This window comes from Dasypus novemcinctus, chromosome 14 (genome assembly GCF_030445035.2).
Source record: "Dasypus novemcinctus isolate mDasNov1 chromosome 14, mDasNov1.1.hap2, whole genome shotgun sequence".
In the NCBI taxonomy this organism is placed as follows: domain Eukaryota; kingdom Metazoa; phylum Chordata; class Mammalia; order Cingulata; family Dasypodidae; genus Dasypus; species Dasypus novemcinctus.
In genome coordinates this window covers 94,136,542-94,161,575 of record NC_080686.1, presented here as the reverse complement: position 1 = coordinate 94,161,575, position 25,034 = coordinate 94,136,542, and the positions used below count along the sequence as shown (strand labels likewise).

General features: G+C 46.4%; 1 protein-coding gene across 5 annotated transcripts in view; it reads left to right on the top strand.

Moving 5' to 3' along the window:
* Positions 1-25,034, top strand: part of ADCY8 (adenylate cyclase 8) — a 284,440-nt gene that overhangs the window by 246,718 nt on the left and 12,688 nt on the right. For all 5 annotated transcript variants that reach the window (XM_058276038.1, XM_058276042.2, XM_058276041.2 and 2 more), the window contains 3 exons: positions 2,287-2,365; positions 7,980-8,138; positions 21,770-21,916. In XM_058276038.1, the coding sequence (XP_058132021.1) occupies positions 2,287-2,365; positions 7,980-8,138; positions 21,770-21,916 (385 nt within the window). The remainder of the gene's footprint in view (positions 1-2,286; positions 2,366-7,979; positions 8,139-21,769; positions 21,917-25,034) is intronic.

Below are 25,034 nucleotides of genomic sequence, written 5' to 3'. Positions count from 1 at the left end.
AAGGCAAAGAGTAAAGGTACAGAGAGGGGTGAAAAATTGGGAGCAATGATACCAGAAACCACCTTTCCAATAAGCCAAAATCTCCCCCTACCCAGTAACACTACCCAGAAAGCTAGGTTGGCCCTTGGAGAAAGAAGAAAGGGAAAAAAGCTTTGTATTTCTCAAAGATTTCTTTCATCAAGTTTGTGTTCCTTTGCTATCACTATCTTCCTAGTCCACACACATATTGCATTAGTCAGCCAAAGGCGTGCTGAGGGAAAGTACCAAAATTCCTTGGCTTTTATAAAGGGTATTTATTTGAAATAGAAGCTTATAGTTACAAGGCCCTAAAGAGTCCAACCTAAGTACCATTAGAGGTACTTTCTCACCCAAAGTCTGTTGCCACATATTGACACACAATAGCAGGTGATGTCTACAAGGGTTCAGCCTTCATTCTTCCTCTTAAGGTTCCGTGGTCCCAGCTTCTTCCAATCTCAGCCATAGGCTGGCATAAGGCTTGACTGTCTCCCTGGGGCTCATTTCTTCCTGGGCTGAGCTGCTCTGGTTCTTCACAAGGACAGCTGTAGACTATGCAGCTCATCTCTCTTCCTGGGACCACAGGATCCTCTGTGTATCTTTTCTTTGTTCTCCTGGTTTTATCAGCCCATCAAGGGAGCTGGGACTCGACACTGAGTTACACTCTAATGATGTAGTTGAATCAAAGCCCTAATCTTAGCATAATTTAATCAGACATCTTGGTTGAATCTAATATAATAAATGGATTATCACACCTAGAGGAACAGACCAGTTTACAAACATAATCTATATCTCTTTTCGGAATTCATAAATAATATCAAACTGCCACACATGTCAATGTATCTTTGCACATTTGGAGCCTCCTATCTCAGGTACCTTTCCTTCCTGGTCTGCTTGGCACCCGAGGGTCACCACCTCTGTGATGCTTTTCCTGGCTTTTATAGACAGAATTGATACCATTTGCCCTCTGCTCTCTTGACATCTTCCATAGGCCTCCATTTAGGACTTATGGCTCGAGTTTATATAACTGTATCTCCCATTTAGACTGGCAGCCCCACCGGGGCAGGGACTGTGTCATTTCCTCTCTGTGGCTGCAGCCATCGCCCAGCAGGTATTGCCGACATTCTGGTTAGTTTGCTTCCTTCCTCCCCTCTGAGTTTCTGAGTAGCTTTATCATGACTCTTCCAGTCTTTAGAGATGGTTCCCTTCTCTGTCATCTCCATTTTTCATATGGCTATTCTAAAGCTTGCCATGTTACAGTGCTTTTCATTTTTTATGTATTTATCTTTTTCTATTAGTTTTATACATTTTTGAGGCCAGTGATTTTGTCTCATTTATTTTTGTGGCTCTTGCAACACAGTACAGGCATGCAAAAAAAAATGGTTTTAAAAAATGTTTCCATTTACAGAGAACTTAAAGTGTGCCAGATCCTCTGACAATGACATTGAGTAAACCATTTACCGTTAATCCTCAAAATAACTCTTTGAAACAAGTCTTACTGGCTTCATTTCACATATGAGGAAACTGAGGCTGAACAAAGTTGTCTTTCCCATGAATTCATGCCAGGAAATACCAGAACCAGTCTTTGATCAGCAGTCTGTATCATCCCCAGCATATGCTCTTAGTAAGATAGTCATAAAGATTTCAAAACTGGGAAACCAGGATCCTGGTTCAGCTTCTACCACCACTGACTGTGGTCTTAGACAAGTCACACAGTCTTTAAGGACATCTGTTTTCTCATTTGTAAAATGGGGACCATAACTCCTTATTTTCCCCCCTGGAAAGTGGGGGTAACAGTCATGTCCACCTTAGAGCATTGATATGAGAATTGAGTTAATATCTGTCAAAACTCTTAGAACAGACCCAGCCACATGGCAAACCATACATACATGTTTCTTAAGTAGCAGAACATCGATTTTGAAAAAATAGAAATGATCCCTGTCTTTCCAGGGATTTTTGTAGTGAAAAAATATAAAAGCTCATAGAAATCTAGATAAAATTCTAGATGATTAATAGTAGGAGCACCTTGTCTAGATTCTAGATTCCTTTCACCAGGTCTGACCTCATTCTCTTGGGCTCAATTGATATCTGCATGAGCCTATGCAAGAACCCTCAGAGCAGCCACTGTCACCTAGTGGGCACTCAGTAAGCACTTGTATCTTTCTTTTTTCCCCACTCCGTTCTGAACCTCACTTTCCCAATGAGGCTCTTTGACGTTCCTGCATGGTTGGTAGTAACCATGCCGCCATTTTGCCTTTCTTCTTCCAACAGAGATTTCCTGGGGACCAAGGAGGCGTCACTGCTGCTGATGGCCATGTTCCTCCTCGCCGTGTTCTACCATGGACAGCAGGTAACCAGCCATTTTGCTCTGGCTACACACGGTTCCCCAGCATTTCCAAATGCCATAAAACTGGCCCACAGGGTCTCCACTGTTCTTCACGGCAAATGACAATTGGCTTCTGACAGCAAGTTATAATTCTTAATGAATCAATTCCTTAAAAAGGCCACCTAATGAAAGCCCAAGTCCAAAAAGATAACTTTGTAAGCAACATGGTTTTAGAGCCCTTTAGGTACATCTGTTTCAATGGAACTATTTTCCCCAAAAAATTTAAAAAATAAAAATAAAAGCTTAAGGCTTTCATTTTCTGCCTGAGGCAAACTGGGATCCCTTCCATTTGTTGCCTGGATAAAATTATAGATGTTGTTTGCTTTATTAGGTAAACATTTAGGTTTGGAATCAGTCAAGCCAGGGTTCTAATCCCAGCTCTGCTTTACAACAGTATGTGGCAGTGGGCAAGTTATTTATCTCCCTGAGTCTCCGTTTCCTCCTCTCTGAAATAAAGGTAGTAATTCCTACACAGGGCTATTGTGGGGAACTATTTGAGATTATTGTACTTGGTGTTTTGTGCACTGCCTTCATATATATAGGAAGTGCTTCATGTTAATTGTTGTGATTAGATAAAGTGCCCACCATATCGAGTCTACTTCACTGCGAGCACCCACTCTTTTCCGGAACCCAGACTGGGCACTGTAGACCGCTCCAAGAATTTCAATATGTTGGAGAAGAGTGGCACCTAAAGAAAATCATGGGGGAAGTGGAATGTATGGAGCAGACTTCTCCAAGGCCTTCAAGAGTCAGAGGGCAGGAAATAATTCCACTTGGAAGCATCACGCCAGACTTCACCCATGAGCTGATGTTTGCACACAGAGAGCAACAGGATTTCTCCAGGTGGATTCAGACCACGGGTGTGGTAGAGTTTACCACCCGGGGAGATTTTTGCTCCTTGGTAGAAGCCTGTCCCTGCCAGTTTCCCTGTTCTGCTCTGGATCCCAGATAATCTTTCTTGGGTCTGTGTGCACTTCCAAAAAGAAACCAGAAAAGAAGAAAATAAAAACAAGGCCATCAGTCAGAGCAGAAGTAGAAACTGTCGCCGGGAAATCACCATGGAAATGGGGAGGTAACAAGCCCTGGGAAACCAGGAAGGAAATAGCCAAAACACCCCAATGTTTTTTTATATTATAAAATATGAACTTAATAATATAAAGTTATTTATAATAAAGGGAGTGGTGAAAAACAGGTAATATAAAAACTTGGCAAGAAAAGGGAAGGAAGAAAGAGTTAACATTTATCGACTCCCCATATGTACCTGGCACTTTACTCATATTATCTAATATAATCTTTCAACAACCCTGAATGGTAGTTATTATTATCCCCATTTAGAGATGAAGAAAATAAGGAAAATAAGGGTACTCAGCAAGTAAGTGGGAAAACTAAAATTCCAACCTAGCTCTGTTTCCAAAACCCACTCTTCCCGCTTCACTAGACTAAAGACAGACAGGTTGTCAGCAAGGCAACAAAATAAGCCAGGGCACTCAGTCCAGTAGTATGAATTTGACTTGTTTTTTAGTTTTTGCTGAATTGATGATGAAACAATAAGCCAAATATCAAAGTCTGGCCGTTTCCAGACTTCCTCTGAGTAGGTCTTCTGGCCATCTTGGAGTGTTGCGGTCATATCTTCTACATCTTGATGGCTTCCAGTGGCAGAGAAGTCCTTAGTCTGACTTGCAAGTGGTAGTCCTTTTGAGGCCTATCAAGATGGAGTCAGACAAGGAACTCCTGCAGAAAAACATATACACCCTTCCCACACAGGTTTTCAACTGGTAAATGCGACCTCTCCAGAGATAACTAAGAGAAAGCAAGTTCAAGTTGAGGGTCCTCGTTCCACCATAACAAGGACATCTCTGTCCCCTCTGTCACCTAAAGGAATTACTTTGTGCCCTGTCTGTGCTCCCTTCCTGGAATGGCACTCTTCTAACATCTTAATTCTATTTATCCTATTCTCCATTTGTCCTGGGAAAGCAGTTAATCTAATCAGGTTGAGAGTGTGTGTCAAGCAAGTGGGTCTGAGCTACTGTACTTAACTGATACCTGATATTTTCCCCTTTCATTTCTAACTTGCAAAGGGCTTTGACATTACATCCCATAATTATGGCGGTTACAAATACAGGCTTTGGAGTCCAGCAGATAGTGTTCAAATCCCAAATCTGACACTTAATAGATATGTGACCTTCAGCAATTTACTTAATTTGCTGAGCCTCTGTTTTCTCACCTATAAAATAAGCATGATAATAATTAGTCCTACCTCATAGGGTTGTTATGAGTATTATATGAGACTATAATTATAATACACTTATCACAATGGCTTACATATGGAGTAAGTGCTCAAAAATGTGTTAGCTATTAATAATTTACTTTGAAAGCAAGCATGTGAAACAAAGAGTCCGGGTATTACTATTCACCTCCTCCCAAGACAGAAATGGAGACTCAAGTCACCTGAGGTCACAAAGAAAAGGGAGATGGAAACAGGAATCTAAATCCTCTACCTGCTGCTTCCTCATTCCATTCTCTTTCCACACGTGGCCCTGCGTCCGGGCATTAAAGGAGTCTTAAGGGCAGGATTGCATCACTTGGGCTGTCTTCTCTCTAAAACATCTGTCAGGGCCCTGTTCATCCCGGATCAAGCCTGCTCTCTCCTGCGCTTGCTACCTGCTTCCACCGGTTTCCCTTTGTGACTCAGAGGCCCCTATTTTTATTAAAGGCTGAATAATGCCAGTCTGTAACGCAGAAGCATCCGGGTGAGAGCGTGTGTAATTATACATCTCCAGAGTGACGGAGGCGGTTATGTAACTGAATAATTGGGAAATTTCATCTTGCACATATGTGGAAGCGATATGCCAACACTTCCTCCTCCGAAGCAGGTGAACAAACATTCTGAATGTTGGACCGGGGGGCTGAGCAGCCGGGGGGCCTCCCACCCATGCCTGATTCACCAGCGGCCCTGGGCTTTGCCTCGTCATTTCCATTTATAGCAGAGAAAGCCACACCTGTGCACAGGAGCAGAGATTAACGAGGTCGTGCCTTGCTTCCGGGTCTAATAAAGACAGGCACCATGAGTTTTTGTGACTTAGAAGGAAAAATCCAAGCCTCGGAACCAAATATTCTTCCATTTGAATTCCAGCTACGTCCCTTGGTGAATGTCTGACCTTGAGAGATTTAAACTGTCAGAGCTACAATTTCTTCATCGATTGACTGAAAAGAACAATAGTTACCTGTAGAGGGTTGGAGAATGACTGGGTGAGGTTAGGGTAATGGGGTTGGGGGCGGGCAGTTTAAGAGTCACAGCTTGGATTCAGAATGCTCTGGGTTCAAAACGGCCTCTACCGTGAGAACTTGGGCATTTGGCTTTATCTTACTGCCTCCATTTCCCCACCTGTGACATGGAGATAAGAAAGCACCTGCCTTCTTGAGTTCTGAGGATTAAATGCGCTCCAATACATGTGAGGTGCTTAGAACAGTGTTAGGTCCAAGGCAAGACTCAGGAAGTATCAGCCATCATTATGTGACGTGCTTGGCACAAACTATATGAACGATATATTTTAGTTCCCTTGGTAATCTTTCACTGTAGCCAGTTCTGATAGTTTAGCAAAAATCAGGAAAAAGGGTGTGTTTCCAATTCAGTTGGCATTTCTTGAGCGAATGCTATGAGAATTTTTACTCAGCATCCATGCTCCCCATATGTTTTGTTTTTCTCTCCCTTTCTGCACTAATCAGACTATGAAAATCAAAGGCAGAGCCTGAGTTTCACTCATTTTTGTACCCCCAGCTCCAAGCACATAGGAGGTACAAAAGGTCTTTAGTAAACTGTAGAGGAATGCTTTCCCTCTGTGGAGGTTTAATAATATATGCTGTCTGCCTTAGGGGGACTCTGTCAATAAACAGGGCTGTACTTGGACTAGGTCATCTGTTTACAGACATGCCTTAGATACAGTTACTTGCAGTCACCTGAGCCGAAAGGGGAAGTTTATTCTTGTCTTGTAACTTGAACATTTCTTGCATAAATCAACTCCAACCCTCCAAATTTCCCTAATCATGTTTCTGTGTTGAATGTAATTAGATGAAGGTGCTTCAACAGGAGAGAAATTTTTAAAGTATCTCCTGATTCAGCCAAGCATGCATTTTTTAAAGGAAGTAAACGCATTTCATTTGGAAATAGTTTCTTGCATAGAAGAAACTATTATCCTGCAACTTGACACATCAAACCTCAATGCTCTTGAAACTGGAGGGAAACAAAATAAAAATCCAGCTTTGACCTGAGTTTACCCACAATGTCTTAAATTACAGGAATACCTTTATAAATCTTTGTTTTAGATATTTCAGAATGCTTTTGTATACATCATACCACTTAACTCATGTAATAGTCTCTTGAATTAGACATGATAAGCAATTAGCCCTATTTTACATAATTATATGTATGTATATATATCCCTTTCTTAAATACTGTGACTGCATACTATGCATACTTTTTGCCCCTTAGAAATCCGTCCATCAGAGTATATACAGATACCCTTCATTACTTTTTATAGCTACATCACATTCCATTGTGTACTATAGTCTACTCAGTCAATGGAATGAACATTTTGGATTGTCTCCAGCTTTTACTATTACAAATTTTGCTGAAATGAGTAACCCGTGAGCTTCTTTAGAACAGAAACTATCCACCTTCCAAAATGAAAAGAGAAGCTAAGACAAGAGAGAACTAAGGTGTGCTGAGTACCTCCTATGAGCCAGGTGCTTTAGCCACACATCCTAAATAATACCCGTATCATCCTGTGAGGTAGCTGGCATTCACTCTAGTTTTAGAGATGAGGACACTGACATGAAATCACTTGTCCAGGGATACAGTGTTTAAATGGGGAACGAGGGCTTTAAGCCACACCTGCTGGACAACTAACGCCAGGACCTTGGCATTACTCCCTCTTTCCTTTCCCCATCACTCCCTAGTGGTTAAGAGCTCAGGCTCTACAGCCAAACTTTGGGGTTAAGTTCAAATCCTGGCTTCACTGCTAACTAGATGTGTGACCTTGATCAAATTACTTAACTATGCTGGCTTTAATTTTTTCATCTATAGGTGAAGATTGATAGTAACTTCCTGTTATGGTTGTTGTGTAACTTAAAGGAGTTAATATATGTATAATGCTTAGAACAACGTCTGGCACACATTAAGCACCCTATCAGTTGTAACTGGTTTTAATATTGTTATTTGTTGAGTCAACAATTATTAACTGAGCAATTGCCTTGTGCCAGGCATGCTGCTACCCAGCAAGGATGTAATTAAACAAGTGACAGGACCCCTAACTCATAGCACCTACTGTCTAGCAGTTGGCACAGACATTGTCAGATTATCGCACGTTCCATAATGCTAGGAAAGAGAGAGGTACGGACCCCTGTGAAATCTAAATCATCAGCGGATTGCTTGGCTCCAGGTGACACATCTCCCAAAATGTTCAGATCGGACTCTATTTCATTTGGGAAGAGTTCCAGGGAAGACTTCCCCACCTCCCCAGACATGCGGGCCTGAAGCCCATGGCCTGAGAGTTTCCCTGTTTCTTTTCTCTATCTGCAGCTGGAGTACACAGCCCGTCTGGACTTCCTGTGGCGGGTGCAGGCCAAAGAGGAGATCAACGAGATGAAGGAGCTGAGGGAGCACAACGAGAACATGCTGCGGAACATCTTACCCAGCCACGTGGCCCGCCACTTCCTGGAGAAAGACCGAGACAACGAGGTGAGCCCAGGTTTGCAAGGCCCATGTCTGGACAGTGGGACACGTTGATCCCACCCTCTGGGAGCATTCCACTGTCCTCATGCAAAAAGCATAGGGGTGGAGACTGTGTCCTCCACTGCCAACCACTGTGACGTTTACCCAGATAGTCCCAGTCCCTCGTGGATATGATAAGATCTCCACTGCAGAATTGAAGTGCAACTGTAATGTTTTATATATGTGTGTGCGTGTATTTAATGTATATATAAATATGTGTATAGGTATGTAATATCTCTCATCTATCATATATTCTTAGTATATTGCCTAGCAGGTAGTAGTGGCTTAGAAGCTTAGAATAGTCTTTTACTTATGTTTTTCTTATATATATTATACCTGAAGGGCCACTCAGCAAAGTCAGTCCTGCTGCCAGTTTCATTTCTTCATTCTCTGGCATTTGCTCAGTTCAAAGCACCCCAAGGAAGCCCAAGTGATTTCACATCTGTGTCTCGAGCATTGTCCTCGGCACTGCGGTGAATGAGAAGACACAGTCCTTTGCCAAGAAAAATTTATAATCAGTTGTAGGTAGGGATAAAGGGGTTCTGATGCAGAGAGGAGAACAGGAAAGGGAGCTACCATGTCTGGCCTGCTGGTTCCATGGCTGTGACTATATAGTGTTAGCTAATCCAGCATATGTAGATTTCCCCATTTTACAGACCAGTTAAATGAGACTGCGGAAGATTCAGTAATTTGTCCAGAATCACACAGTTGTTAGCTGGAGGCTCAAATGGACTCCTCAAGGAAGCCAGAGGAGAGGGGAGCCCTGCAGGCAGGTGAGGGAGGAGAGGGAGGGCAGAGGTAGGGAGCAAGTAGAGCCTCTCACTCGGGCGGGTAGAAGGGAGGGCATAGATGGGAAGGGCATTGAGTATCTGTCATCATGGGCTCCTTGCCTGGCCACAGTAACGTTCCGAGAGCCTCCAGAATCGGACTTGACATTGGCCGAGTCAATGAGAACCTGGGGAAACTGTCAGCTAGTCACATCTTCTTCCCTGAAGTTGTTTTTGTTGGCAGTGGAGCTGCCATCCTGTGGATGGGGAAGTCACTTCCATTTCCACAAATGCTCACTCCGTGCCAGTCACTTTACAAGCATTAGCTTTTTTTTTTCTTTCTCCCCTCTTCCCCTCCCTTTCTCCCCTTCCCCCCACTCCAGTTGTCTGCTCTCTGTGTCCACCTCTATCCTTATCAGCGGCACCGGGAATCTGTGTTTCTTTGTGTTGTGTCATCTTGTTGCATCAGCTCTCTGTGTGTGCGGTGCCATTCCTGGGCAGGCTGCACTTTCTTTCGTGCTGGGTGGCTCTCCTTACAGGGCGCACTCCTTGCGCATGGGGCTCCCCTACGAGGGGGACACCCCTACGTGGCATGGCACTCCTTGCACGCATCAGCACTGCGCATGGGCCAGCTCCACACGGGTCAAGGAGGCCCGGGGTTTGAACTGCGGACCTCCCATGTGGTAGGCGGATGTCCTATCCACTGGGCCAGGCATTAGCTTTTAATTCTCACAGTCATCCAGAAAGGTCGCCAAGGAGCTTTACCCCCTTCACAGATGAAGCCAAGAGGAATGGCGCAATTCCTCCACTGGGACTGGAGGTAAAGAGATCAAGGAAAGCTTACAGAGGGTCCTCGGGTGAGCGAGGTCTGGTGAAGGTGGAGTTAACCCTCTGCTCAACCACTCCCAGGAAAATACTAATTGAGTGCAGGCAAGATGAGGAAAGCATCCCAAGCAGAGGGAACAGGGTGCTGAAGTCAGAGGCGAGAGGAAGCACGGTGCGAGCGGGCAGTACAGTGTGGGCAGAGCACAGCGGGGGAGCTGGGAGTGAGGGGAGGTGCAGCAGCTGCAGGCGGGGGCAGGTTGCCAGGAGACCCATGTGTCCTAACAGGCTAGAGCTTCATGTCATCAGAGGCGGGGGTCAGCGTTGGAGGGACGCCAAGTTATGTGCATCTGACTTGAGAGCAGTGGTCTGGCCAAGTTCAAGGCCTCAGGCTTTGTCTGAGTGGAGCCAACGAATCCTTCCGGGGACCTTAGTCACAACAAACATTCCACAAATATTTATTGAGCACAGCCTGTGCAGCAGCGTTATACGAGACCCTGGGACGGAAGCAAACCAGGACGTGTCACTCTGGGATTTGTGCTCTGATGGGCTGGCACGGCTCATGTGCCAGACCGTGACCTTGCAATGACCTGAAAGGGAAGATGTGGTCGAGGGAGCCCCTCAAGGATGGGCACGTCGCCCTGAAGGACAGGAAGGAGCCAGTCAGGCCAGCAGAGGGAGGCAGGGCGGGGCCTGCACCAGCCCTGGGCAGGGCGAGCTGCTCTCACCGCACGGGAGGCTGGGGGTGAGGGGAAACCTGGGCCAGGCTCCGGCTTTCCAGCCTCACACACCAAGGTGAGGATTTGCCTTTAAGTGCAATGGGAACCTTTAGGAAGTTTTAAGCACAGCCACATCTGGTTGGCTTCTGGTAAAGAGGAGCTGAGAGGGGCAGAGACCAGGAGCCTTAAAAATGGCCCAGGGGAGGCCCTGGCAGGGAGGACGGTGGCTGTGGAGATGCAGCAAGGAGCGGGATTCGAGATAAGTTGAGGAGTGTGTGTAGAGGGTGAGGAAATGAAAAACACTGGGCTCACCTTCTTACCACCTAGAAAGAGGTCATTCAAGGGGGCTCTGAAAGGTGCCTCAAATGCCTGAAAGTTTACTCATGAGATGGGTGGCCCCACCCGGTGAGGCTCCAGGAAGCAACCTGAGGACGAGGGGCGAGAGCCACCGGCAGCATCTTTGGGCACCGTGTTAGGAGGAGGGCGAGGAGGAGGCTTCTGAGGACAGTGCCAGGGGACTGCCTCGCACACCCCACCAGACCGTGAGCGCCCCCAGGGCCCGGCCCCCACTGACGCTCAGGGGTGCCCGACTCGGCGGCCCGTGAGGATGAGCAAAGCGGTGAGGGCCCTGCTGAAGCATCCACATACCGAGCGCCAGCTGCTTGCCAAGGATGCCACAGAGCAATGAGGCTGCCTGGGAGGCTGGTCCGAGACAGTCTTTCCAATCCTGATCTGTCGCTGAGCCAGGCAGGAGGGTGGGCGGGGACTGAGAACAAAAGCCACAGACTGGCTGGCCCTGAGGACGGTGGTTGGTTTGTTGGTTGATTTAGTTGTTTGTTTCTTTGTGGATGCTGTGCTTGTGGGCATGGGAAAGGCTGCCATTTACCCTTTATGCCCCACTATTTTCATTCCCTGCTGGGCCCCTAAAGACTTTTGGGTTTGTGATCCCAGAGGGGTAGACCTGGAAAATACCTACGGGATTCATTTCCAATCCAAGCCACCGCAGGAAGATCAAGGGAAGAGAAGCCCAGGAATGAAGTAGCAGCTCTTGACAGCCTCGGGTCCTGGTGATGCTTGAGGGATTCCTCCGTGCAGATCCAAGCCACCACCAGCCCTTCTCGACAGATGGCGTTCTCAGGAACTAAGCTTGGGGCTTGGTTGCAGGAGCGTGTTGATGAAGCCTGGGCATCACCCATGACCGCCAGATGGAAAGGGTGAAACCCCAGGACCCTCGGAGGAAAAACCCAAAGAGAAATGAAAGGAAAACCACCCCAGTCAAGATACCGAATCAAGGAGGCTCTATGGACCAGGGAAAGATCCAGAACATCCTCTGTCATCCTGAAAGGCAGGCAACCAGCCAGAGACACAGAGACTCCATGGCATTGGCTGTTATCCCAGCCAGACCCCCGCTGAGCACCAAGAAATGGCAGGGTTGGCCTTAATCATATGTATAAGACATTTTCAAAAAACTGTCCTGTCAGGCTTATTGAGGCTTTACAAACACTTGAACAGTTCACACTCAGCTAGGATTAAACACGGAAAAGTTTTGCACTGCCTTGAGAATTTTCACATTATTATGAAATATCATTTGCTAAACACCTACTATACTGCCAGATCCTGAGAGAGGCCCTTGATGAAAACTACCTCCCATTCTGTCCACAGCCTTGAGAGGAGAGCTCTGCCCGCCCCACGTTATTGAGGAAGAATCCGGGGCTCTGAGGGGTTTAATGACCTGCCTCTGACTTAAGCGAGCTCTTTGGAATCCGGTCCCTGGGGTTTCCTTGCGCTGCCCCTCCCTTACCATGCTGCTCTCTCCCTGGCCCTGGGCCTTCAGCAGGACCAGGGGGCGTGTGAGAGAGTACGTGTGTACGAGTGTGTACGAGCGTGGCTATGTGAGTGCCTACGAGTGTATCAGTGAGTCTGTGTGTGTCTATGGGTGTTGGTGCATATATGCGTGGAGGTGTAAAAGAGCGTGTGCACCTGATGGCCGTGTCTACAAGACTTGAGTGTGAGCAGACTGGGTGTGAGGTGTCTGTGTGGCCTGGGCCAGGCTGCCCAGGCATCTGGCAGCATTGGGGTGTGTGTAGACAAACGTGAAGGGGTATGTGGAGGAATTTGGTGTGCGAGAAACAGATGGGGGGCGTGGCACCAGGACGTGTTGCACTATGTGGAGGGGTGGCAGGGGGCGGGGCAGCACTACTGGGCCCTCGAGGTCTCCCAAGTCCATGCCCTGTTACCACGAAAGGCAAACATCTTCAGCTCCTCCTCTTGTTATGACTCTGGGCTGTGACCCAGGCCTCTGGAAATCTGACTGGGGGACATCTGGGAATACAGGCCCAGCTCCACGGGCCACAGCAGAGCTCACCGTTCCCCCTGTCCAGGACCCCTCCCCACGGGCATCATGCCTGCGGGGGCCGTGCCACCTGCTGGTCCTGCGCCCGCTGGCCGTCATGGCTGCCGCCAGCTGACCCAGAGTGGCCACTGAGCACATACCGGCTCTTGTCTGTGTCCAGATCCCTGCACCCCACTTCCCCCCAACTGAAAAGCCTCAACAGATGGAGGCCTTGGCAGTTTCCTGCTTGGCTGTCTCACCCTTCAGCCTCCCACCTACTGTGGCCCTCACTCTTTAGGGAAGGCCGCCACAGGCCGTCCTCACCCAGCAACAGCTGGCTCAGCCTCTGGCCAGCAAAGCAGGGTGACGCCTTACATGAAACCCACGTGCGTCTAGGCCACAGCTCCCCGTGCTGTGCTCAGAGCCACCCCTGGCATTGTAGCTGCAAGCTCAGCTTCTGTCTCTGCTCCCAAATTCTTACTCTTCTTAAGGTCCTCCAAGGGAGACCATGTGACCTAGTAGGAAAAGCTGAAGCTATTGGGCCAGAGATGCCTGTGTTCTAATCCCAGCTCTGCCTCTTACCACCTGGGTGTCTGTGGGCAAGTTGGTTAACCTCCCTGAACCATAAAATGGCTCTGTTAGGAGCAAACGGATGTTAATCAGGCAGGGAATTGGAGGGAAAGAGTTCCAGGTCGACAGACCCTCATGAGCGAAGGCATAGAGGTGTGATACTGCAGGATGTTTGCTTAGAAGAAGAAAGGGAGAGACCACAGGGGTCCTAGTATTTGAAGGGAAAGGTCGGAGGTCAGAGCTGCGGTATCATAGGTGCCAAGAGAATGGTCATGAAGGGCATTGAAGAAACTTGGATTTTCTTCTGTGAGCAATAAAGAGGTAAGAATTATTGTCCTGTTTCATAGATAAAGAAACTGAAGCTCATAAAAGTAAAGTAATTTGCCCAAGGTCACAAATATATTGAGTAATGAGCTCAAATTCAAGTTCAAAGATGTCTAACTCCAACGCCACAGTGTCCTTTCTCCTCCACCTTGCTGTAAGTGCAAGGGTGGGGGACAGGGGGATCAGGGGCAGATGATGACAAGCTGGTGACTCAAACCATCCAAACACAGGGAGGTGGACAGAATCTCATCCCCGGAAATATCCTGCTCAGGCTGTATCACCCACAAGAGATGCTGGCAGCTCCTGCCATTCTGCCCAGCTTTTGGCTTAGAATGGAGCTCACCACCCCTGGGCAGAGAATTTCTTGCAGGTAAGACCAGCCAGGAGTCCATGGCTGAGCTGGGTCATGACTGTCAAGCAGGCTACCGCTGAGTCCCTGGAAGCCAGCTTGCTCATCCAGGCTCTAGAAAGAGCTGTTGAAAGGACACTGACAAGCACAGCCTGTCTCAGTCAACGAGTCTCTAACAAAAATTCCATCTCTGCCACTAACCGGCTGTGCAGCCTAGGATAGATTACCTAAGCTCTCTGAGTCCATTTCTTCATCTGATTAGTGGGAGAATTATAATGACGTTGGTGAGTTGAACTGAGATGCAAACTGGGTAAAAACACGTTAAGTGTCTAGTGCAGACTGGCACAGAGAGGTTTGGGACAGAAAGGCCCCAGAGTGTGTTCAAGAGCCAATGCCCTGGCTTCAATCCTGGCTCTGCCTCTCACTAGCTCTGTGACTATGAGAAGATGACAGACCTTTCTGAACCTAGTTTCCTTACCTACCAAATGAGGCTAACAAGTCCTCCCAACTTAATCTGATTGTTATGACATTTACATGAATCGTTATGTGCAAAGTGCTTAAATGGTGCTTGATGCATTGGAAACGTACAGGGTTGTTAGCTCCTAGTATTTTCAATAAGCATGAGCCATCATTGCTATTTCCTCTACCTCTTCCCAATGACAGCCCTACCTTCATTCATTCTTTCACCTGTTCATTCAGCAAGTTTTTATTGCGGGCCAGCCATGTGCCATATGCTATTCTAAGTATCGGGGCTAAAACGGTCATAAAGCAAAATCCTTATTGTTGTGAAGAGCTTATATTTTCATATAAGTAAAACAAATAAGAAATATATAACAGTGCCAGGTAGCAAGCATTCTATGGGAGTAAAAGAAGCTGAATAAGGAAATAGAGTGTGTGAACAGGGTGGTATTTCTATTGGGAACTCATAGAAGATATCTCTGAAGAGGGGACATTTGAGTAAACATGCAAATGGCATGAAAAGACACTAATAGGGTCAACAAGTCCCAGGCATTTTTTCCTCCCCTACAGGAAGGTGGCTTCACTTGGCTTCAGACAGGCTTGGGCAGGAAAAGAACCAGACTGTAGTTCCAGGCAAAGAGAAGACCAAAGTCTTTGACATTGGCCTCTGGTGGGGGGTGTGGGCAGAGGGCAGGGAATGTGCTTATGCTTAAAATCCACTGCAACGCCTAAACCTGTACTTCCAACCAGGAGAGAATGACGAGAAAATAATGATAGCTTTTCTATGTTTATCAGTCCCTCCCCCAGTTTACAGTGTTTTTCTCTTCTTTGAGCCCAAAATAGCAAGAAACAGATGGCACACTCAGAGGGTTGATTGGAGCGACTTGAGTGAAGGGACTAGCTCTAAAGGTGAGGACAGGTGGGCTGGAGCATTTCCCAGGGCCGCTCCAGCTCCCTCACCCCTTCTTGCTCAGTGTACCCAGGGACCAAACTGCTTGGACTTCCTCAATGGCCTGCCATACCCTAAGGCAGCCAGTTGGGAGTTGCCAGTGGGGGTAGGGGTGGCACTGGGTAGGACACCAGAGAAGGGTGGAGGAGAGTGAGACCACCTGTGCCCTCCACAGAAAGTCGCTGCTCCTCTCAGAGCCACTGCAGAGCTGCCTCCAATGTCAACTCAGCTCCTCTGAGCTCTTCTCATCCCTTTTGGGCCTAGGGAAATGACAGCTTTACTGCCATCAGCCCTGGATTCTTGAGGATTTCCTGGGTCCCTCTGGATCTGCCCCATCTTTCTGTAATCACAAAGATTATAAAGAACCTTCTTGAATTATCTTCATTTGGATGTGCCACCTCTTCTCTATTGGGTCCCTGATAGAAGCAATAAGGATAAGAAAAAGAAGATAAAGACTCTTAGGGTCAAAAAATGTGGGATCTGTTACATCCCCCAAACCTAGAAGGACAAGGAGTCAAAGTGGCTACTGGAGCCATGCTTGTAGGAGAGGGCTGCTTGGCAGGAGCTGTGGCCTTCAGTAGAAAACCCAGCCTTTCAGCCATGAGCTGGAGGAGCAAAGAGGCAACATCGAGCAAAGCATCAGCATGCAAGCAGGGTCAAAATCAGAGCAAGAATCATTACTCCATTTTACAGCTGAGGAGCCTGAGGCCTGCAGTCACATGGCAGTACCTGGGAGACCAGTCGTGTTCTCTCTTCCCATGAGGAAGAACTTCCTGTAATACCTTCCTTACAGAGAAGTGCCAGGGAGGTAACCTCAGCCTCCTTCATCACCCCTTCCTCCCTGCTCCCCCAGAAGTGGCTTATCTGACTGAGGAATGGCAGAGTCATTGGGGCATGACCATTAGTGGGGGGCCACTGTGCTGAAAGCTCAGGAGCACCTTTTCTGTCTTCTTTCTTCTTGGACCAGTAGTGCCCGAGATGAATAAGCTTTCTCCTTATTGTGGCAAGCCCAATAGTGCAGGTCCTCATTCCTGCCCCCCATGAAGATGGAGGCCCACCATTCTCCAGGTTCCCTGCCTGTCCCTGGGTAGATGTTAGGTCAGTCCAGCACTGATTCATAGGAAGGAGCAGGTGTTCCACTTTGGCCTCAGATCCAAGCCACGTTGTCCACCCATCATTACCTGAGAGCCTGTCTGGGGAGTTGGTCCTGAATTGGTTAGCAGTCTCTTCTGGCCACTCTCCCCATCAGTTAGAACCTGGCCGAGAGGAGGAATGAGTCTCAGCTCACCCCATTCCCACTCTTCCAGCCTCCACTAGGACTCCAGTGGTGGAGTGTCAAGACTTAATTCAGGTGATGTTTCTTCCAGTTCAGTGTTTTTTCTACTGCATTGCTGCCTCCATTCAAGAGGGACATTACCAAAACCAGTTTCCAGTGCCAGAGACATTTATTCCTAAGCATTATCTTCTTATCATTTTTGTTGTTGTTGTTATCAGAAGCAGAGAAGTGGTAGCAACATTATATTATACAGGAAGGTAGTATAGGGTACTGGCTAAGAACATGGATTCTGGAGGCACACTGGCTATGAATCCCAGCTTTACCTCTTAACAGATGTGAGTCTTGGGTAAATTACATGCCTTCATTTCCCCATAGATAAACTAAGGATTTTTTTTAAAGATTTATTTTTCATTTATTTCTCTCCCCTTCCCCCCCCAACCCCAAGTTGTCTATTCTCTGTGTCCATTCACTGTGTGTTCTTCTGTGGCCGCTTCTGTTCTTATCAGCAGCTCTGGGAATCGGTGTTTCTTTTTGTTGTGTCATCTTGTTGTGTCAGCTCTCCATGTGTGTGGCGCCATTCTTGGGCAGGCTGCACTTTCTTTCGCGCTGGGTGGCTCTCCTTACGGGGCGCACTCCTTGCACATGGGGCTCCCCTACGCGGGGGACACCCCTGCGTGGCACGGCACTCCTTGCACACATCAGCACATGGGCCAGCTCCACACAGGTCAAGGAGGCCCGGGGTTTGAACCGTGGACCTCCCACATGGTAGGCAGACGCCCTATCCATTGGGCCAAGTCCACTTCCCTAAAGATCTTGATTGAATCTACCTCATGGGATTTTGTGAACACTAAACGAGATGATGCACGTGCAGGGTTCCACACCATACCTGGCACAGAGTAAGTGCTCAATAGATATAGTTGATATTATTCTCATTATGTGATTACTTAAGCAATCAGAACATTCTAATTGTTGGCAAAGGCTGAGAAATAAAGCTAAGGAGAAGAATGCAGAAGGAGCTAGAATTCATTGGAACATCTAAGTAAACAACTGATTAAGAAACCCCTTAATGGCGACCACCATTTTACATCATGGAGGCATTTATGTCACTGAAGAAGCATAAACTGAAGTGGAAAGGGACTTGGACTATATAATTATGGGATGGCTATTATGGGATGGCTGCAGAAGTCTCGTGTAGGACTTTCTCTTCTTTATTTCTGAGCAGATAATAGAAATATAGGTAAAAGAAAACAGACTTTTTCCCTACCTCACAGCCTCTTAGAGGACATGGTTCTAAAGGTTACTGCAAGTTCTCTCCCCTGTCCAGCAGAAAGTCAGGCTCCCTGTGGCATCACTACACTGTTCAAGGCCTCAGTGAACAGAGCCCCATCTTGCAAAGCCATTTGCCATTGCTTTATTCTTTGGCAGCATTCTGCAGGCCCCTCCCATCTCCACCCCTATCCAGCCAATCCCCAGCTGCCTGTGCTTCTGAACACAGACCAACAAAGGCAGAATTTCAGATTCTTCCACACTTAAAGCTTAGGGCCTGCTCCTCCTGGATCAGTGACACCTCTTTCTCAGACCTAGAACATGAGAGTTAGAAGAGATACATCCATATCTGCAGAGTGGGCAAGGCCCTGGAAGTCCTCGGGCCCTCTCTCTTCCACTCCTTAGCTGAGTCATCTAAAATAGTACCTTAACTCCTTTCAGTCTCATTTTCCTTATCTATAAAGTAGAGATAATAATAGAACCTACTTCACAAAATTACTTCAAGGACTAAGTCATTGACTGTATATGAAAGCACCTTATAAGCATTACTGTCTCCTACAAAGGTTGTCATTAATTCAGCAGCTTTGAGGATTTAACTTGCACCTGACCCTGTAGAGTGTACATTGTATTGCAGGCATTCAGAAAACACTCACAGATGATTTAAATTCAGTAGATGAACAGAATATAGTCCTTGTCCTCAAGGAGTTCACACATAAAGGAAGAGATGGCTGTTAAAGCAATAATGCGGGCTGGCAAGGGCTGAAGTATAGAGGTGCTCGGGTTGCTGCTGGAGCCCTGAGCCCAGCAACCTGACCCCATATGAAAGTCAGGGAAGGTTTATGGAAGACAATGGTATCTAAGCAGTTAGTGACAGCAGAAAACAAGTGTTGGCCTGGCTGAGGAGGCTAGCTACAGGGAAGGAAGGACCTTTCCCATCAAGGGACAGACAGTAAAAATAAAAGCATTTATTTTGAAGCATAAAGTTGTCTTCATGGGTTAAAATTCTAGCAACAGGCCTGGAGACAAGGATTCAGGTGCCATTTATGGGGATGAGATCCAAAGAAACACTGGTAGGAGAATGTGAAGAAGACAGGGCAGGGAAAATGGTCCCCAAATGACACATTAGCAAACTAGTTATTTCTGCTGGCAACTCAAGCTTAATCCCCCTGGGAAAGCCTGGGAAATGGTGTAGAAAGCATGCATCAAAGTTATTTGGCCTAAGGGGTGAAGTTGCTGAGTACTCCACTAATTTCCATCAGCCATTGGTTGAGAGTTGCTCCTGAGGGACATTAATTTCCTGGCATTTTCAGTCTCTGTTGCTCACTTGTGCAGCGCACTCTCTAGTGGTCAGAAGAAAAAACATCAGGCAAAGAAACTTAGGTTCAGAGAGCAAAGCATTGGATGAAGAGAGTACAGGCAGGGCACCTAGAGCATCTGCTACAGTGTCCAAGAAATTAAAATTTGTCAGTGTTTCTGTAGCACAACCTCCAACTCATGGAATTGCAGGCAATGAAGCTGAAGGAGTAAGTAGGACCAAGAGCATAAATTTATGTCATGGACTATGTTTGAGATTTATCCTAAGAGCCATTGGAGGGTTTTAAGAATGGAAGAGACATGGCCAATATTTTATCTCTGAAAGAGCCACGTGGAGCATGCCTTTGAGTAGAACAATACTGGAGTCAGTAGCCCAGTAGGAGGCTCTCATATTAGTGGTCTAGGAAGAAGATGACAAGCCTGCTCCAAAGCTATGGCATCAGGGAAGAGAAAATATTGGGGAGGCAAAGAAATAGTGGGACTCGATGGTTTATTGAGTGTGGACATTGTGGGAAGACAAGACTCAGGGATGGATGATCCTGAAGTTCTGGCTTTGATGATTTGGCAATGGTGGTGCCACCAACTGAGTTAGAGAATGAAAGGGCAGAAAGAGATTTGGATGGAGAGATGATGCACTTAGTTTGGAGCATTTACAATGTGAGGCATGTGAGGGTAACCCAGGATGAGACATATAAATTTGAAGTCCAAGGAGGAAAACTGACCTGGAGATAGGAATTTAGAAATTTTCAGCCCATGGATGCTGGTAAAAGGCTGAGTGTGCATAAGGTGACCCAGGTAAGGATGTACAATTTGAACCAAGCAGAGGATTAAGGACAGACTCATAGTGATCATCTATACTTAAGGTGGAAGGCAAGAATAAGAGGCCTCCTTGAAGGTACCAGGCACAAGATAAACAAAGGAAGGCAGTGTTACTAAAGCATAGTAAGTCAAGAGAGTCAATGGAAGTGATCAGTCTGCAAAAGGGTCAAATAATGTATGGTATGGACTGACATTTGCATTGAATGTTCCACCTGACTGGCATGCTGACCTGATCTAGATTCATTTTATTTCAGTCTGAGATGCAAATGGGCAGTCAGAGAGGGGGAACATGCAGAGAAAAAGATGAATGTGAGAAGTTTGGATGCCAAGATGAAGAAAGACTGGTTAAAAGCCAAAGGAGGCTGCAGGGTCCAGGGCACATTGTTATTTTCACTATAGGAGACACTTAGAAGCTGAGGAAGAGCAAGAGGGGAAGGGGTGAAAGATGTAAGGGAAAAAATGAATCACTACTGGAGTAAGTTCCTGAAGAAGTTCGAAGCAGGTCAGGAGCTCAAGTGGATGTGTTGACCTTCAAGAGAAGGAAATATCCATCATCTGAAGCAAAGTGGGGGGCGGGGGGTGTATACAGGAACCTCTTATATTTTTTAGTGTAACTTTTTGCATGTGACGTATATATCTTCAAAAAAATACAATTTACAAAAATGAGGTGGTGGGGGTGAGGAGTGGGTTATATGGGAACCTCTTAATGTTTTTTGTTTTTTTATGTTTTTTAATGTAACATTCCTTGTGATCTATTAACTTTAATTTAAAAAAAATAAAAATAAATGATAAGCCCCCCCCAAAAAAAAGTAAATTTGAACATAGACTAGTGCGTAAGTACTGGAACAAAGGTAAGTCACCACAGTTTTCCATAGTTTTCTCAATGAAGTGAGAAATATGGTCATCTGCTGAGAGGAGTAGAGTGGAGGGTGAGAAGAGCATGTGAGGACTTGGACTGGCCATTGACAAGAGCGGAAAAGGAAGGTGGCCGAGGACAAAGAATGGGAAGTCACAATTCCTCTAATGTGAACAAAACTTTTTATACATCATATATATCGTAACTTATTATATCAGTCCACGTTCAGAAACTTGTAAACTTTATCACTTTTACCGCTATTATAATTTTCAAATGTATAATAAGTTTACACATGTGCCCTGCATTTATCTGCCTTGTTCCTATTTTGATATTTGTTGAGCCTCCTGTCTGCTTGCCAATGGCTAGGATGCTTCGGACCAACGTACAATTGAAAGTAGAGCCATTAGTGAGCTTTAAAGCATTGAACAAACTGGGACCTGCAACATACCACATACTGAAATGAAGGAAGTCTGTGTTTTTGTGTTTTTTCAATAAAATATTTCAAAGAGTTAAAAGAAAGACATCAGGTGATTAAAGGGGGAAAAAAGAACAGGCAGTTGGTACTCTGAGCCCAGCTAAGCTTTTCCATGGTTCCAATCCACATGGCAATGATTCAGTGATTATAGTGGTGATGTAATGGTATCAGAAGCCCTGTTCTCTGACCTCTCTGTGGGTACCTGTGCATGTGTACATGTGACTGTTTGCACAGGTAGTACCACTGGCAGACTCCCACTTCTGATGACTGCAGCTGGCTCCCTCTGTGTGTCTCTATCCAGGAGCTGTATTCTCAGTCTTATGATGCTGTTGGCGTGATGTTCGCCTCCATTCCAGGATTTGCAGACTTTTACTCTCAGACCGAAATGAATAACCAAGGAGTGGAATGCCTGCGTTTGCTGAACGAGATCATTGCTGACTTTGATGAGGTAAACCTAAGCCTCTGGAATTTAAAATCAAAAATGGGCACCATCATTGTCAGAGCATCATGCTATTCACCGTAGCGATGACCATTATTTGCACTTACAGAATGCCGGGCTGTGTGATCTAATTTAATTATCATGGTTATCACATGAGATAAATACCATTGTTTCTCCATTTTAGAGACTGTGAAAGTAAGCTTCAGAGAGGTCAAGTAACTTAATCCACAGTGACACAACAAGCACATGGCAAACCTAGGATTTGATAGGAGGTTCTGCTGAAGTCATTGCAGCCCAGCGACTGCTATCACAGAGGATGGGTACCAATAAGGAATGTCTCCATCTGCACAAAAAGCCAAAGATAAAATCACCAATTAGCATTTGTCAGATGACTAAAGACAAGTATAAACATACTCCAGAGAGTACTTTCTTCTCCCAGGTTCCATGAGTCTAAAGAATACTTTGGGAGTACTGTAGACTTGGCTGCAGGGGGCTGTCTCCTTTCTCATCCACCATCTTGAAGAAGGACATCAATGTCCTCCCATTAAGCCTTAGATAGGATGAGATTCATTGAGAAAATCCTAGGGAAGGAGCCAAGTAGAGATCTAACCTCAGCCTGATCCCACAGGGGACTCAGCCTGATCCCACAGGACACCCCACGTTTGTCTTGCACTAGCTGTGATCTGCCCAGGTGGGGGTTCGTGTCCTCCCAGGCATTTCCAGCAAGGGGACTCCCATTGGCCCAGGGCAGTTCTCCAAGAAAAGGTGCAGCAGTGCATTGCCAGCAGGCAGCTGGAAGATGGCCCCAGAGAGGGGATCTGGGTGGGACCATCAGCAGCTACTATATCAGCATCTTCTCCCTCAACCACCACATTCCATGCACTACTGAGCCTTGTGAATTCCTTCTTAAGAGAGCTTAGAGCTACTCCCTTCTTTCCATCCCTGCTGCCCTCACCTTGCTTCAGACCATATTTCTCACCTAGATGACTACAATCATCTCCTAATTGCTCTCCTTCCTATCAGCAGCCATCAAAAGCCAGAGTATTTTCTCACATCCATTGGAAGCTTAAAGCTCACCAATGGCTCCCCATTGCCAGCTCCTTAGCAGGTCACCTGTGGCCTTGCAGTAACAAGCCCTTTTCTCTCTCCAGCCTCGCCTCCCAGCACAAGCCACCAGGTCCTGCTCTCCAGCACCACTTAACTATTTACAAGTCATCAAACCCACCTGGCTATTTCACACACCGCCCCTTCTTCCTGGAGATTATGCCATCCCCACCCCTACCCCAACCTCTCTCCCTCCACTCCATTGCCAGTCACTTTCACCCTTTTTTTTTTTTTTTGATGAAAAATGAATCCTCTGCTAAATCTTACATCATAGAGCCTGAAACCCTTCAGTACAATCCTATCTACAGATCTCCCTCCTGACCAGGCACTTCTTAGCTCAAGAATGGAGACCCACCTTACTAATCTCTGAAAGTGCTAGAGCTTTTTCTAGTAACATTTCATTTCATTTTCATTAAACTCTCACAGTAAGTCCATGGGACAGGAATTCATAGCCTTCACTTATAAATAAGAAAAACTGAGTCTGAGGAACACAAATTGTGCCCAGGATCACATGCCTACTATGAAGGGGCAAAGCCAAGATTCGTACCCAGATTTTTAATCCTTGAGCTGTACTATTTCTCACTTACCTGGCATCTCAGGATGCTTGTTTGGAAGTCATAAACCCCAGGACGCCACTTTCATTTGCCTGAGGAAGAGGTGGGAGTCAAGAACAATAGGACACAATTGCTTCCTACCTCCCACGACTTCACAACCCCAGGTGAAAGGGTGACATGAATCGCTTTTGCACCAGGTTGTCAGTGGTGTGTGGACTAGTATAAGGGCCTTGCAAATACGTGGAGTGGAGTGGCAAGACATCAAGACATCGTGGTGACAGCACTTTGAGTTCCTGCTCTCCACACCAAGCCACAAGATTCCTGAAGAAAAGAATAATGGTGTCTCTTTTGCCACTTGCTAAGTCCCAGGACCCAGGCCTGTACCCAGCACAAAAGAGGTGTCATAACAAATGCTTAAGTATTTGAAAAGGGAATTAATGAGTTAATGGGGAACAGAAACCAAATCGCAAATAGGCAGGTGAAGACGGGCTAGAGTAATCCAAAGCATACTTTCAATTTTTAAACATAGCCCTATTTTTTAAATCTGGCTAAAATATGATACATCAGGTTTTGTTTTCTTTTAAACCATAGCACTGCATCTCATAAAATTGCTCAGTAGCATGGTTTTAAATTGTAATAAAGAAAATTGAAACTAAATTTGAGTCTCAGTACCCCAAAATTGTAGACATTGAGGTCTTTTTAAAGCAGAGGTGGGGGAGCACCCCTAGTGCTCAAGATGGGTGTTAGCACAGGAGTTTGAAATGGGAAGCGGGAAGGAGGCTGGTGCAGGAGCCTGTCTTCTTTAGAACAGGGGCCTTAGATGAGGAGGAGGAGGTGGTGGTGAGGAGATGGAGGAGAGAGAGAGAGAGGAGAGGCAAGGGGAGGAGAAGGAAGAAGAGGAGGGGCAGAGGGGAGGAGGGTGAAGGGAAGGAGGAGAGCAGGCTGGGAGAAGAGGGGAAGGAAACGTAGCCAACAGAAGGAAAAGAAAAGCATTCCCAGGCTTGCCAAGCCCAAGCACTCTCGGTTCTTGCCGCGTGGGCCCCTGGGTCACCCTGACATGGCCTCTTCCTTCGGGTCAGGGGAGGCCTCTGGATTCTGCGGTGGCCGAGCTCCAGGCGGGCTCCCTGGTGCTCACTTTAATAATGAGGCTGCGCTCCTTGTTGATATAATTACCACGGGAACCTGAGGTCACAGGCACCTCTTTCCTGGGCTCCGGGGAGGCTAAGCAGGACTGTTTGCCATGACCTTGGCCAGCTTCTCCCCACAGCCCCACCTCAGGAAGGGACCAAAGAGTCTGCACACGTCACAAGCCACACAGACCACTTAATTAATACAGGGACTGATTAGGGACCACGTTTTGCAGTATGAGCTCTTAGCCGTATTGTAGATAAATTAATTTGCTGCATGGATATTAAATGAAATAATGAGGCCTCTTGCTGCCTCCTAAGCAATGTCAGAGGAGGAGGAAG